The sequence below is a fragment of the Megalobrama amblycephala genome, linkage group LG3, assembly GCF_018812025.1.
Source record: "Megalobrama amblycephala isolate DHTTF-2021 linkage group LG3, ASM1881202v1, whole genome shotgun sequence".
In the NCBI taxonomy this organism is placed as follows: domain Eukaryota; kingdom Metazoa; phylum Chordata; class Actinopteri; order Cypriniformes; family Xenocyprididae; genus Megalobrama; species Megalobrama amblycephala.
The window spans coordinates 4,177,309-4,192,218 of NC_063046.1; the positions used below are offsets into that span (position 1 = coordinate 4,177,309).

Consider the following 14,910-nt stretch of genomic DNA (forward strand, 5'->3'; position numbering starts at 1 on the left):
TCAGTAATGTGCATCTGACAGTGAACTGAAGACGCCGCAAGTTGTTCTTGACGTGTAACAATGTCGGTGACTGTTTCGTTTTTTATGATGATTGGTGTCAGTCAGACTAGACAGATGCAGATCAAACCAGTGGTTATTTTTATCATTTCCAACAGGACACTCTTTTTCTGCCATATTCCAAAAGTATTTAATGCTATTCCAACTTTACCATAGTTTGTTGTTGTTGTTATTGGAATTGTCAATTCAATGCATTAGTTTAGGTTGTTCATTATAAAACATGTCATTTAAAACTGTCAATGAATGTCAATGTAATCATGCCTCACTGATTTGTACATAAATTCTATAACATTCTTGAAGTACCGATAAAAAATACTCACCTGTTTTTGAGACTCACCAGCACCTGCTTCAACAGACATCACAAACCACAGCGAAAATGTTTAAATTTAGATTTAATGTAATTGATTGACAGTTTGAGTTATAATGTTCATACCTGGTTTTACATCAATCAAGTCAAAACCTAGTGTGAAAAAAAGCAGATAAATGTATAGTTGACATGAAATACTTAATAAATGTGACATTCTATACCAATTTATAGCTTGTGTAGCTACAAGGACCGCAAAAAACAATGTGATTAAAATAATCAACCAACCTAAATTGAAGACATTTAAAACATTTAAAATACATTCTGAGTTTAGTTTAACTGTCATCAGTCTACTGTAGTTTTGAATGGTGACATCATTTTCTATTTTTATTTATTTTATTATTTTTTTTTAATTGCTCATGCCATTGTAGACTATAAATTAGACCATTTTTCTTCAACTTTGTGATGCGAAATTACTCATGAATCATATATGTGATGTCTATATTGTAGATAAGTTCTTTTCACGTCCCCACTGGCTGTAAAACATGACTTCTCTTCAACTAGATGCTGCATAATTGCTCATAATTAGCCTTTCTTTATCTTGTGACTGCATTAAAAGCCATCATACATCTCCTAAATGCTCAGCATTTGCATTTCATTACAAATTAAGGACGTATAGGCTTTTATTGGCACTTCTGGGAGAAACTGAGGTCTTGAGAGGTTTCTTCCCTTTAAGTGTTTGCTTTCTTCATTCCACTGTCTGATGTCTTCATGTCATTTGAGTTTGCCTTCAGATGATTTTTTTTTTTTTTTTTTTTATAAAGTTCTTCCTTTAATTAAGATTGTGGTGTTGTTTTTCTACTTTCACAGAAAAAACAAAGAACCAAAGATCTCTCTGCTCTCTTCCACTCTTACAACCCTTATGACCACAAGGTAAGAGAAAGCTGTGTTTTAAAAAAATATTAAAATATATAGTTGTTGTTGTTGTTGTTTTTAAATGTGTGTGCATTTTATTCCAGAGATAGTTATTGTTTATTATTCAACAAAAGCTAAGATTTAGAAAGAGGATGAGGAATAGCAGAGTGATGTTGAACAGGAACAGGAAGCTGTGTTGACCCTCCAGTGCTATTTTAATGACATCATTAAAGTTAAAGTCAGCAGAGCTCTTGTGGCTCTATCACAGAAAGACATAAAATCCAGCATCAGTCCAGTGGCTCTGAATGCTCTTGTCACATTTCTGATACTGCATTACTGTAACTAATCACATCTGCACTGATTATAGCATTTAATCCGCCTGAGAAAACGGTCAGAGAAGCTCTTTATTAACAAAAAAGCACTGCAGTGCCGCTAAGAGAGATGTTTTTAATATTTCATGCTTTCAGCTTGTATGAATGTTATTGAGATTGCCAGCTCCCTGCTTCAGTGGATGTTGATCTGTGTTTTATACATGGAGGTGATGCATTAAGCAGCTAGCAATGGTATAAACATTTTGTCAGATACTAATATATGTTTTATGGCCAAAAATCAATAATGAATGTTGATAAAAAGTATACTTTTTTTTTTTTTAGCTTCCAGCTTAATCAGACCAGTGCTGAGTGACAATAAGTATAGTATTAATACACTATAGTAATAGTATGTAGTACTGTATGTAGTATTGATACAGTATAAATCACTGCATCTCTAAAACAGTTATTTCTTCCTAGATAAGTCTACTGTCCTTCAACCTTCTTCACATAGCACTCAAGCTTAGATAATTAGATACACCATATAAAGTGAAGATATCTCGCCAAAGGAAGATATTGATGAGTCACTATACAATTAGATAGGATGAACATGTACTTTGGTTTTACAGAAGAGACTGTGAATCCTTCACTGTCAGTGGTGTCCATCTGTAATGCACATGACAATGATAAATGGTCGACATCTTCATGTAACGTCACACTTCTCGGGTTACTAAATTTCTGTTTTCTGGCCCAGGCACTTGTTGACACATTTTTAGATGCTGAAAGCAACTGTCAAATTGTGTCTTACTGAGACAAGATCTGCTAGATTTACTTATGCATCTGTTTTCATCTCTCTCTCTCTCTCTCTCTCTCTCTCTCTCTGAATGAGTATAATTAGAAAAAGATAAGGAATATCACAATTATTTTTGTGCGTTTCACCAGAAGGTCAAAGGGCACACCGTTTACCTGAGCTCTTAATTCAGAAAACACAGATCCACATGAAATCATTATTTGAAGCTGATTTCAGTTCATTTCAGAGTACCATTATCATGTGATCTGAAGCTGAGCTCCTAATTGACATGTGCCCATGTGTGTGAATGTATGTACAGTAGGTGTAGGTCAGATATAAACAAAGAAGGGATATCCATATCATGTAAGGGTCCAGTGTTGCTAGATTGGGAAGTTTTAAATTTGATTGTGCGGGTAAAAATTGGTTTTAGTGGGTGCACAAAATTTGGGCTGGTTTGAGGTCAGTTTGGTGGTTTTTAAACATCTAAATTGCATAGGCTGATTGGTTAACAAACAAAACCGAAATGTGCATGTAATGCATACAATCAGTCATTATGATGTTACCAAACACACACTCTTAAATCAGAGCACAGTTGAATAATTTATTCAAAATCAAACGTGAATATAGGACTAAACGATCCTGTCCTGCATCAGTACGTCTTTTAAACTGTCCAGACATATCCTTGAAAGCTGCTGGACTTGATTAGTTTTGACTGTGCAAAGTTATGTATTTTGTACTACAATGTACTTCACTAAAGATTTGCTGTAGTTCTGTCTAAAGTTAAAGTGCAACACAAAGTTAAGCACATTATTGTTGTTAATTTTTGTTGTCGGATTATCGTACAATATGTATCAATGAATGACACCGTTTGTCATGGTGTGTGCATGAACTAGTGTGAAATACCTGCTAATTATGTTGCTTATTCCGATCACTTATATTGGGCACTTTATGCATTTGAATTGGCTTATTCTGATTGTTGACATTGAAAATGGTGCATGTGTTTTTTCCGAGGGTATCGGTTAAGTTCTTGATTGCTGTTTTGACATTGGTTTAGATGTCAGGTTAGGTTTATGGGACAGAATATAAAGTTTGTACAGTATAAAAGTCTATGAAGAGTCCTCATAAAACCAAAATGTGTGCATGTGCAAGCTGTCAGCCACACACGGATTCATTGATACATGTATCTATTTATGTGTAAATGTGTTAATGTTTCTTAGGCTGGGAGCTTTTAAAAATACACCTTTCACACTCTCACTATAGTTTATTTAAATTGAATGATGGCTGTTCATGGAAATGGCTGATGCTAAATACACACAATTGATATTTTCTAACTTTTTGCATGATCTCACAAAATTATAGCTTGATGACACAAATATTCTGATTAGTGATATTTACCTTAATTTAGATTTATTTTCTTCATGCATCATGCGCGTCTCATGTCACTGACTTGCTATCTCACTGCTTTACTTACTGCAGAAAACACTTCATTACAGGCAGCCTCAGGCAGGATTACAACATAATTTGTGTAAAAATGTTTGTAAATCATTTTCACAAAATAAATAAAGACAATCCCAGAATGCTTAGCAGTGGGCTTGAATACGCCCAGGTAGGCGGATTGGTAGATCCAATCACAGCAACTCAGATGAAGGGACTGACAGATGGATGTGTGGAAAGAGAACAGTTATGACTGCATGTAAGGTTTAGGCTGGGATCTCAGCATTTGTTGGTGGCTGGATAACTCATCTCCACAATAACACACAGACGTGTCTCCTGCCACGCTGAATAAATTGCTCTCTTAGCTATGCTAATATCCTGTTCTCTGAATAAAGTAATTACACTAGCCTCGCTCCGCTCAAAAAGGCGTAATTACAGGCGTACAGAGGGAGGAGGAGGGCGTTTTGGGAGATAGAAATGACCCTCCCTTTTGTTGCTGAAAATTTTAATGTCATCTTCCTTTATGTACCTCACTTGTGCTAAATTTCAACAATTTGTGTGTGTGTATGTGTGTGTGTGTTTTTTTTTTTTTTTTTTAATGTGGGGATTTATTTTCTGTTTTGTGTTCAGGTAGCTGGTATCAGGGGAAACGGTTCCTGCATCTGCACCTCACGTCAAGCCTCATGAATAAATAATGTGAATCAACATGTATCCTGTTTCATTTTCATGGAAAACCATTAGTTTTCTTTATTGCTGCAGTTTTGTATACATATGAAGCAGAAGGTTAAAAATGAGTACTTTAGGTCAGAGACTTACATCTTCATATATACAAATAAAATGCGTAGTCATTTTCACAAATCTTGAAATTTGTTCCTAGTTATTTGTTTTTTGTTTCTATGCGTACCAATCAGTTAGGTTTGGTGTAGGGTAAGTGCAGACAGTGTCTGACGCTCTGAGAGCGTGTGAGATTGAGACGCGTGTTTTGAGGTTGGTGTGTAAAGCAGTCTGGGTAACGATACAGAAATTAAATTTAAATGTTTTGTTGTTGTTGTTTTAATTTTAATTTCTTATGGTTAGTGTGTGAGTAAAGGTTAGTCTATAGTATTTGTAACTAGCTGTATATAAAAAAAAAACAATAGAAGTCTATGCAATGATCCCATTTATATAGTTAAGTTAAACGTGTGTGTGTGTGTGTGTGTATCTTTAAGTTCAGGGTTCGTTCATGCAGCTTGCGTCAGTCTGGCCACAGTGAATGGCCACTAAAGAAGCTGATATTGTGTACAGATGCATAATGAACGCAGGAGTCCTGCGTTTCGGGACAGTGATTTATGTGATCTATCTGCAGCCAGATGGCAGTGAACAAGGCCCATCAATCACAGTGAAAAGACTATTGAGCAGCCGTACAATGCAGACGGGCACTGTGCTCAGCCCGAGACACACTGCAAGTCTAGAGCCCTACTGCAGAAGCAGTCGGCATCGTCTTTGTGCTTCACCACAATAAAGAGAAGATAAGCTCTGGGAAACACACACAGATGTCTGGTGTCAGTGCAGTCTGAGTCTCAACTTGTTTAGCACAGTTAAAACTCCAGCTCACAGTTTGCTCAGTCAATGCTGGTCATCGGCTCCTCTGAAAGAAAGAAACACAAAAATACATGAGCTTGACGTGTGTCTGTCTGTCCATCATAAGCTTCTCCTTTGCTTTCTGTTTTTGCTGTAATTAATGTGGTGTTCTTTTGTTCTTTAACCTGTCACCCTTCTTTTTGAGCATAGATCTGAACTGAAATGGTTGTAATTCACGAATGCTTTGGAAAACAGACCTACGTTTGTTGTTGTTGTTTTTTGTTTTATTTTTTAAGAAGACTCAGCAGATTGTTACAAAATTGAAAGCCCTTAGAAAATGAAAGCATAGAAATATTATAGAAGTTTAAATTTAATGTAAAGAATTTTATTTTATACAAAATATATTTTACAAAATAATCAGAAAATCAAAGCCATATGTCTATTGTGCTTCTCGGAGCCATATTGTGCTACTCGGACACTGCAGCAGATTTGTTTAAATTAGTGCTGTCAATCATAACTAATTAACTAATTAGTGTGATAGCTAATTTTAAATTTGTTTGTATATTTTAAATATTTGTTTAATGCCATCTTTTTACTAAGCACCATGATTGAGGGTCAGAAACACCAATACCAATACTGCTACTGATGTCTCTATTAAATGGATTTTTCTTTTTCTCAATTTCTGGGAATGAAATTAGTAATTATAGACATTCAGCATTATAGTATAATTAAAAGCCATATTTTTTAGAATTCAATATTCTTTTAAAAATATAAACTTAAAACAATCTTCACATAAACCCATTATTATAAATGTCACATTTATTTGGTTGTTTGTTGTTTTTGACCCTAGTATTTTAATTAATATGTTTGACACCAACATTTTACACACTAGTGAATTTCACAATTCTTGACTTCAAGTTTTTATACTACAACAAAATGCTACTAGCATTTTTAAAGTTAAGAGTCAGTAATAAAATAAGAACAAGTAAACAAATAAGACAATAGCACAAATAAACAGAACAAAGATGGAATAACAGTGCTTTAAGATTTTCAGGTATGTATAACAGCAGTATTCAAGTCAGAAATATACATAAATCAAATAAAGTAATCAAATATAAAAACAATGAACAGTCTTCACTGTATGAAGTAAATATAGATTAATCTTTATTAAGGCTACAAAAGTTATTCAGTCAAGAGCAATGAGTGATTTTGTTTTTCTTTGCCTTTTGTTCTTTGATTAACATTAATGACATAGACTGCAGCAGGTATTTTAGGCTGCTGTCACTTTAAGACCTGACAAACATCCTCTGAAAAAATGGATGTTGCGTTAATTGCGTTTAAACTGAGAAAAAATATATATCAAAGAAAATAACACATTATTTTTGACAGCTCTAGTTTAATTGTAGTTAATCAGTCAAATAGGCACTGTCAGCCTACATTGATTATCTCTATGGCCAAATATCCATTTATTCGCTTCTTTAGACTTCAGCTACTAATCTAGCATGATAAATAATGTGCATGTCTTGTGGTGTTGTATGGGACCTGCAACACCATAAGAGCATCAGACCTGCTCTGTTTGTCTTACGTCATTATTTCTGAGGCAGGTGGGAACCTTATAATTCATGCTTGATTTGCAGCTCTCTCTTGATTAGTTGTAGATTGTAGTTTGATTTGGACACCTGCTGATGTGCACAAAACCATCAGAAACTATGAACACCAAGCTGCTCCTGTCCGTTCAGCAGACGCACCTTGATTCAGTCTCGCCATGTGCTCATGTGGAGGTTTACATTTTAATTAAACTCCACACAGTTACAGCTGGCATTATTTTTAAGACTTTTTAATTGGATCTGTAATCTGTGCTTTCAAATCAGAAATGTTGAGTGTTGAATTAATTTAGTAATTAATTTGTGCAATTAATGACTTGTTAGATTTACATGAATGAGTGCAAAGACTTTATTAATCAATTTGTGTTCTTGTTTTATACAGCTTATTTTCTCAAGGGGGAGACTGAAATATTTCCAGAATTAGTCTTGAACTGACTCAAACTCAATCTAGACATGCAAGTATTTTCTGTCATCATTTAGTCACCCTGATGTTGTTCCATACCCTAAACTGAGACATTTTGCTGGACATCCACATTAGCTGATGGTGATTTACACTGAATTTGTTTCACGTTTCACATTGCTTATAATTTACCTGGGGTTAACAGTTAATCCTGGGTATTCATAAGCTGATGTTTAACACTGTACATTCCTAAACCCTGGGTTAATGTTCTTAAACACAGACTTTTATTTTGCAAACGATTAATCGCGATTAATCGTTGCACGTCCCTAGTTCCTTTACCCATGGTTAAAAGTGTGATTTAGAATGACGATAACCCAGGGTTGAGTGCAATGTGAAAATCCCTAATGTGTGGAAAAGAGCATTGTGAACATTGTTCTGAAGGAAGTCGTGAAGGTTTGAACCAGGATAGGATAAGTGATTGATGTCTGAGCTTTACAATCATTTGTGTGAAACCTGAATGATATTTTTGCTGCTTGAATGTCCTGTGTGTTCTTGCCTTAACTCCTGATCAGTCCATCCACCTTCTGCTGCAGATTAATGACAAGAATCCTGTCACCCGACTGCAAACTAATGCAGAGTTGTGCTCTGGGCCATAGATGAAGTTGTTGGCATATTGGGTTAGGCTACCCGTCGGAAGACAATGATGTTTTCTGGATTCAAAGTGCCTATTTATCGTCCAGCATTTGTTAGTGAACAAATGTTGACATGTTGAAAGATGTGTTTTATTCCTGCTCTTTAATCTGTTGTTTTCTCTCTGGAGCGTAATGTGTGTGTTTCCCCAAGAAACGACAGTGGAGAGAGAAACGGATCAACATTTGTAAGTGATTGACGACACATGTCTGTTTGTGTGATTTTATAGCACCTCAGTGTCCAAAAGAGTCTAACTAGTTGTTCTGTCTGGTTTCATTCACATAACGTGTTTTGTGTATAAATGCGTTTGTCTATTATTCAAGAATAGATTCTGTAGCACAATGTTTTTGAACAGAATGAGATGAAATGCTCAGAAGTAGGGCTGGGCGATATATCGCATGCGATTTTCATGCGCATTTCGTCAGTAAAGGCTTTACTTATGAAATGTGCGTGACAATTGCATGCGATTGTCACGCACATAACTGCAGTGTGAACCTGTTCATAGAGATTTTATCAGTCGTGGTAATCACAGTGCTGATTGCCAACACAATACTTAAAGTCCCCCTGTGATGAAAATCAAGTTTTTAATGCCAACACCATGTTTTTAAAGTCAACACCATTGCTGAGCATTTTCTCTTTAAAACTGCAGTAAAACAAAGACAGTCTCAAACCGGCGGTTTGAAAATGCTGGTGTTTCTGACGTCACAAATGACCTTGTAACCAATCACGTCAATGTGCCGGCAGACTTTAGCATATCATTAACTGACCGCGCAAGGGAGTCTCAAAAGAAGGTTATCCCGGTATATTTTTCTGTTGATATGAAAAATCGGGTAGATTTAGCAATATGGAGAATGTATGATGCAAATTACGATGTTATGATGAACTATATGCTTTTCTCTGCTGAAGTGCTGAGTTGTTCAAAGCGTTTCTAAGGATACTGATTGTTAGAAGGCAGCAGTCTGACTCATAAATGTGAACATGGTTTGTGTAACATTAGCAACACATTATTAGCTGTTTGATAACACAGTCAAGCAAAACGCTAATCATATTAATTACCGTTACGTGTCCGGTGTTGTAAAAAGTGATACCATTGCGCAGCATTTACCTCAGTAAGTTGACCGAGTGGATCTCGTCTGAGCTTGTGCGAGTGAGTGGGGGCAGGGCTAATTATCATATTCTTAGATCCGTGTATATTAAATGAGGCAAGGGTGTAGAGTTACATTAAAGCTATTTTAAGGCATTAAGATTTTTCTTTTTTCCACAGGAAAAAAAACATTTAAATATATAAGTTTGGTTATCAAAGATGTTTTAAGGGATAAAATTGACTACAGGGGGACTTTAAACAAATACTCTATCTTCTCTACTCTATACTCCAATCTTCGATAGGAGGAGCCTGATTCGACTACCAATCTCACAGGCGAATCGTCGCAGGGGTGTTATGAGACGAGATATGGGGGCGCTCAATATCTGATTTTACATAGACATACCGGTTCTTTCCCAATAGGTTAATATACAGCCTATTATGTTAACACTATAAATAAAAATGTGAAAAGAAAGAAGCTTTTAATAAATATTTTTAATGTGAGTGAATAAATCCAACCTGTGACCATTTAAGTTTCACTTCTATGATCCGTGACCGGCAGATGAGCATCTTTACTGCAGGGATTAAATCTTCAACAATGTCTGGGATAAAGTGTACAATTGGATGGATGCACTTTGAAATGGTAAAAGATGATCAAAAAAACGTATGATGCAAGTTGTGCCAACAGCTCATGTCCTAGAACTCAACAACAACAAACACTGCGGCTCGCTTCTGCCGGCCAACGAGCTGACTATAGCGCGCTATTTGAAAAGACTCAAACGGACACAGGCAGATCGCGTGAAAGACTGGATTTTTCTCTCTCAATCAGGTAGGGTAGCTACAAGTGATTTCAAACTATTGCAGCCGCTTGTAATTTGATTTTTGGATTCTGTTGATGTTTAGTTAAAAAGACTGCCACTCCAGTTTAGCGTTTATTGTCTCTGCAGTTAAAAAGACGAGTTGACAATTCTAGCTTTCGTTATTTTAATAATATATTTAATTTTAATTTATTTATTGATCACTCTGGGTTACCTAATTTAACTATTTCTGGCTTGTGTTTTGAATATAGGCCTAGGTTCCCCTGCACTTCAGGCATTTTGCAGTTTGACTTGATCATATTTCATTTTTTTTAAATAGGCTATTTTCATTTATTAGAACGGTATATTCTGTTCTAATTCAATTCTGTAAATTAATGTTTGATAAAAAATATACATATATATATATATATATATAGAGAGAGAGAGAGAGAGAGAGAGAGAGAGAGAGAGTTAAAGAGTTAAAGCTTGCGCGCACAGACAATTTAGCCGATGTAAAATTTGCTGACATATGAAATGTATATCTATTTGCAGTGTGGCCTTTCTGCAGTTATTATTTAAAGTTTATTGATCCAAAATGTTTTTATTCGTTTTCTTCTATATCTTTGAGAGTGTTCTGCACATCGTGGCTGTGAATGTTTATCCACATTGCCTTTCATTTGTTTAAAAAAGATAAAATCATTGTCAGTTTCATCTATCACTTGACAGGCAGTTTGGTCGGTTTATCAGAAAGATGTTTCTCTGTGCTGTGTGTGAAAGAAAATAAAAGTTGTCTTAAGCCGCGGGTAGACTACAGTCAGGCCTTACTTCATTTTCCGTGTCCCGCTCCATCTCGTGCACAGTTCAGCGCGCGAACCTTTCAAAGTCCGTGCACACTCAAAGTCCACCCCCACCCCCGTTATGATTCGACTATCAGTCGAATATAGGCAATCTGATTCGAATCGGATTCGACTATGTAAATCCGTAGTCGAGAACACCCCTACTTTGATCCAGTGATATTTCTAAATTCTGAACTTTTCTTGACAAGTAACTGCATGATGGGGTTGACCAATGATGAATACAATAAAAGAAATTTAATGTTTTGATTTTGAAATTTAGTGTTTTGATGTTAAAATGCTTTCTTGTATCCCAGAATGTTCACTGTCAGTGGGTTGGTAGGTTGATTTCTGAGTTTAGAGCTGTTAGTTTGATGAGGGAGCATGATCAATGTGTCCATGATCTCAGTGTCTCATGTCTGTATAGCTGATGTTAATGAGCAGGTGAAGCTACTGTCATGAGCTTCAGTTCATTGAATCCATCTTCACTCCACATTGTTGTCTTCACAACAGTCCTGTAAACTCTTCAGCAGGTGTTACGTGGAGAAACATCCTGAACAGCTGTTGAGCGGCTCGCTCGTGGTTTGCGTGACTCATCGTCTCACTGAGAGAACTCTTCAAAGCTTTAAGCAGACATGTCACAACAATCTGTGGTTAGTTTAGTAATGTACTACCTATGAGACATCAGTATCAGATCTCTTGTAGTTAGAGTCACTAGTTCAGTCCCTCAAACTAGTGAGTTGTGTTGCTGTCTACCATCTGTCTTATAATACCAGCTGTCAACTGCACGTGGACGACAGAAACATTAAACGCACACACAGGGTATGGGTGCCCTTTTCTAATCTGTTTTATGGATACATTTCAATATTGATTGAAATAATGTTGTTTTTAGGTGACATTTTTCCCTTTGATGTTTTTTTTTTTTTTTAACTGCACTTGTTGCACTGCATTGTGGGATTGCCTTTTTTGTGAAGAATTCAAAAAAGTGATTGTGATAAATTGTGGTGTTAGACAACACTAGGTTTAGGAGTAGAGCTTCTGTTCCAATACAGGATGTCAAATACTTTTACATGTAGAAGGGTTTCTAACTAAATTTATACTAAGTTCTAAAGTGTTTCTTATTTCATATGCCAGTATAGAATATCTCTTGGTAACTGGTTAATGAACACCATCACATCACCATGCATACAGTCAGTTTTAAAGTGAATGAAGTTTTTCAGACACTCAGATGCGTCCGTGGCCATGGCGGACGAGTCACAGTGAGCGTTTGTTGGTGTGGTTTGTGTAGTTTTGTATTTGTTGTATTAATGTGACTAATATGACTAAGTATTCTCATCTGCTTTATCTCTTGCTTTGCATGTTGAGTTTCTGGGTGGGCAAACACATCTGGAGCCACGTTTAACAAGCCTTTCATGTTAAAGCCCCCTGAAACTAGTCCACTTACACAACGGCATAATCATCTGCTCAAACAGCACAGACGCTTTCAGAGCTGGATTATGGCTTTGTTGAGCTATGACTTAATAACAGCCTGTGATTTTAATACTTCATTGTGTGTTTCGTCCCACGGCTGTCCAGGAGGACATCAGTACAGTAGCATTTATCATGCACTTTTGTTCAGATTTGCAAATGTTGAGTAAGATTTTATTATGTAGCCACTTGTACAAGTTGTCTTTGAAATTTGTTTCTATTGACACGATCTAAGGAAACACATGACACAGCGGCTGCTTTTGTCTGAAAATAAACATAATTTCTACATGAATATCAGGCAGCAGGTGTCCTGTACTGCAGTGCTGCTCACTTCAGCACACAACTGTCCTTCACTGTCCTGAAAGTCTGTCAGATATTGTCTATGAATTTGACTGCAGAATCATGACTGAATGGCACACTAGTTTTGTTTACATGCACTCATTTTTGAAAATTCAAATGAATCCAATATGATTCAGATTCTGAATGCTCTATTTGTATATGTGACAAGCTGGGTAGGGCAAAAGCTGTAAGAGAACGGCACGAGGCTGGTGACGTGATTGTAGGGCTGTGCAATATGACAATATATATCGTTACCACAAAATAAAATGTCTCGTTAGAGATTTTGCTATATCATATATATCGTAGTGTGTAAATATATTGCACTATTTACTCTTAAGTGATGAAATGCATGAATGAGAATATAAAGAGTGGGACGTGCTTTATGTTAAAAGAGTTATAAGCGGAATATATCCTGAAAAGGAACTCGGTGCAGCACTCGTGCTGCTGACTGGCACAATGCAAAAGTGCATGAAACCTGCCTTTCAGAAGGCGATCGTGAATTAGAGACGTGCTCGATGTTAAAGTGTATTAAAGGTGCAATATGTAATATTTTTGCAGTAAAATATCCAAAAACCACTAGACCAGTGTTATATATTTTGTTCACTTGAGTTCTTACAATATACCAAATGTTCCCAACTATTTGCCACTGCTCATAGAACGCGTGATTTACCTGCTGTCATTATTAATGCTAATCAAACAACAAAAAAGAGAGAAAATCTTTCACTGCTTGCTTTTGTAACTTTAATAAGAATAAATGTATATTTAATTTACACAGTAAGACTATGCATTGTTTTTTATACCTTTGATTACTTGTGCTTGATTTCTAGTGCTTGAAGTTTTTTCATGTAGGTCTATTTCGTCTGTCTATGTTCTATTGTAGTTTGTTTTCTTTGCTCTTTCTTTGTCACAGTTTATTTGTCTTCAGTAAGCTTGAGAATTTTTTAGGCTAGTATTAATTTTTTTAATTATATTGAAATTGGTGATAATTATGAAATTTCAATGATATGGAAAATTTTTATATAAAAATCTTATTTAAAGCAAAAATAACTATGTTGTGATGTATATTGTTATCGTGATATATAAGATTTTGATCATATCGCCCAGCCCTACGTGATTGCTAAGGAGCGTCACCTCTGGAAGCATAAAGGGAAGCATAAAGGGAGGAGCAACGACAGTGAAGGAGAGGACCAGGCCTGGACTATTTTGCGTTATGTTTTTATTATGTTTGTGTGTGCGGCAGTCTCCCGTGAGGGACTGCCGTCTCTTTACTTTCGTTTTGTTTGTTTATTTTATATCGTTATTAATGTTGTTGAACGTTCATCGTGTTCACTACAAAATGTCACTGGAACTACCGTGAGTATTTAATTACTCATTTTTGCCTTAATGACTTATCTAAAATGAAAGCTAACAATTATGTCAAAAGAGGTTTTGGCAAAAAAATATTCAGTCTCCTCCATCACCAGTTTGTAAGACATAAATAAACATTAAATGTTATCAATGAAGTAAAACATATGTTAACAGAGATCTTATTATAAAAGCGCTCTAATAAGCTTTACGGCACTGGACACGTGCACAATGTATCATATTGAATTTTCATTGGAATTGAGCTCAATCGAATCGACTGAGGTGTTTATATGAAGCCTTTTCGATACAATTGCTAACAGATGACTACTGATAATGTTTCTTGTTATTCTCTGTGTTAAAGTTGAGAATTCCAGGTTGTGTATCCAGTAAAAGTGAGGCCTGGGTTTGTGTGAGTCTGTTCCTTTAAGAGTGATTTCTGAGCACATGAAAGGAGGGGATTGTTGGGTCTCTCCATCGATCCACTCCTCATATTGTGAGCATGTGAGCTGCAGGCGGACACCTGATGATGTTCAGTGTGTGTTGAGCCCTGGAGATAACAGTGAACACATCTTTGATGTGTGTGCTCAGCTCTCGGCTGGCACTCCGGCCAAATCTCACACTTAAGGGTCAAACATTCACTCATTGTTCTGTTTTGAGACTGATGCTGGTTTCTGTGCGCTGTGGATGGACGGGGTCCTTGACAGTAGTTTGCGTTGAACAGGTCAAATTAAGTCATTAGTTCAGCCTACAACATAATTTCATCATTTACTTGCCCTCATGTGATTCTAAAACTGCATGACTTTCTTCTGTAGAACATAAAAGATGTTTCGAATAATTGTTTTTGTTTTGCCTATACAATGAAAGTCAATGGATTTAAAATGTTCTCCAAACTATCCTGTGTTATGTTCCACAGAAGACAGTGATACAGGTTTGGGACAACATCCTTTTAATGCTGTAAATCATGCCATATTGTCACTGTCTATATGT

The 14,910-nt window shown here is 36.1% G+C and overlaps 1 protein-coding gene across 2 annotated transcripts in view; it reads left to right on the forward strand.

Moving 5' to 3' along the window:
• The window catches only part of cdkal1 (CDK5 regulatory subunit associated protein 1-like 1), a 491,748-nt gene that overhangs the window by 418,982 nt on the left and 57,856 nt on the right, over nucleotides 1–14,910 (forward strand). For both annotated transcript variants that reach the window (XM_048183562.1, XM_048183561.1), the window contains exon 12: nucleotides 1,232–1,294. In XM_048183562.1, the coding sequence (XP_048039519.1) occupies nucleotides 1,232–1,294 (63 nt within the window). The remainder of the gene's footprint in view (nucleotides 1–1,231; nucleotides 1,295–14,910) is intronic.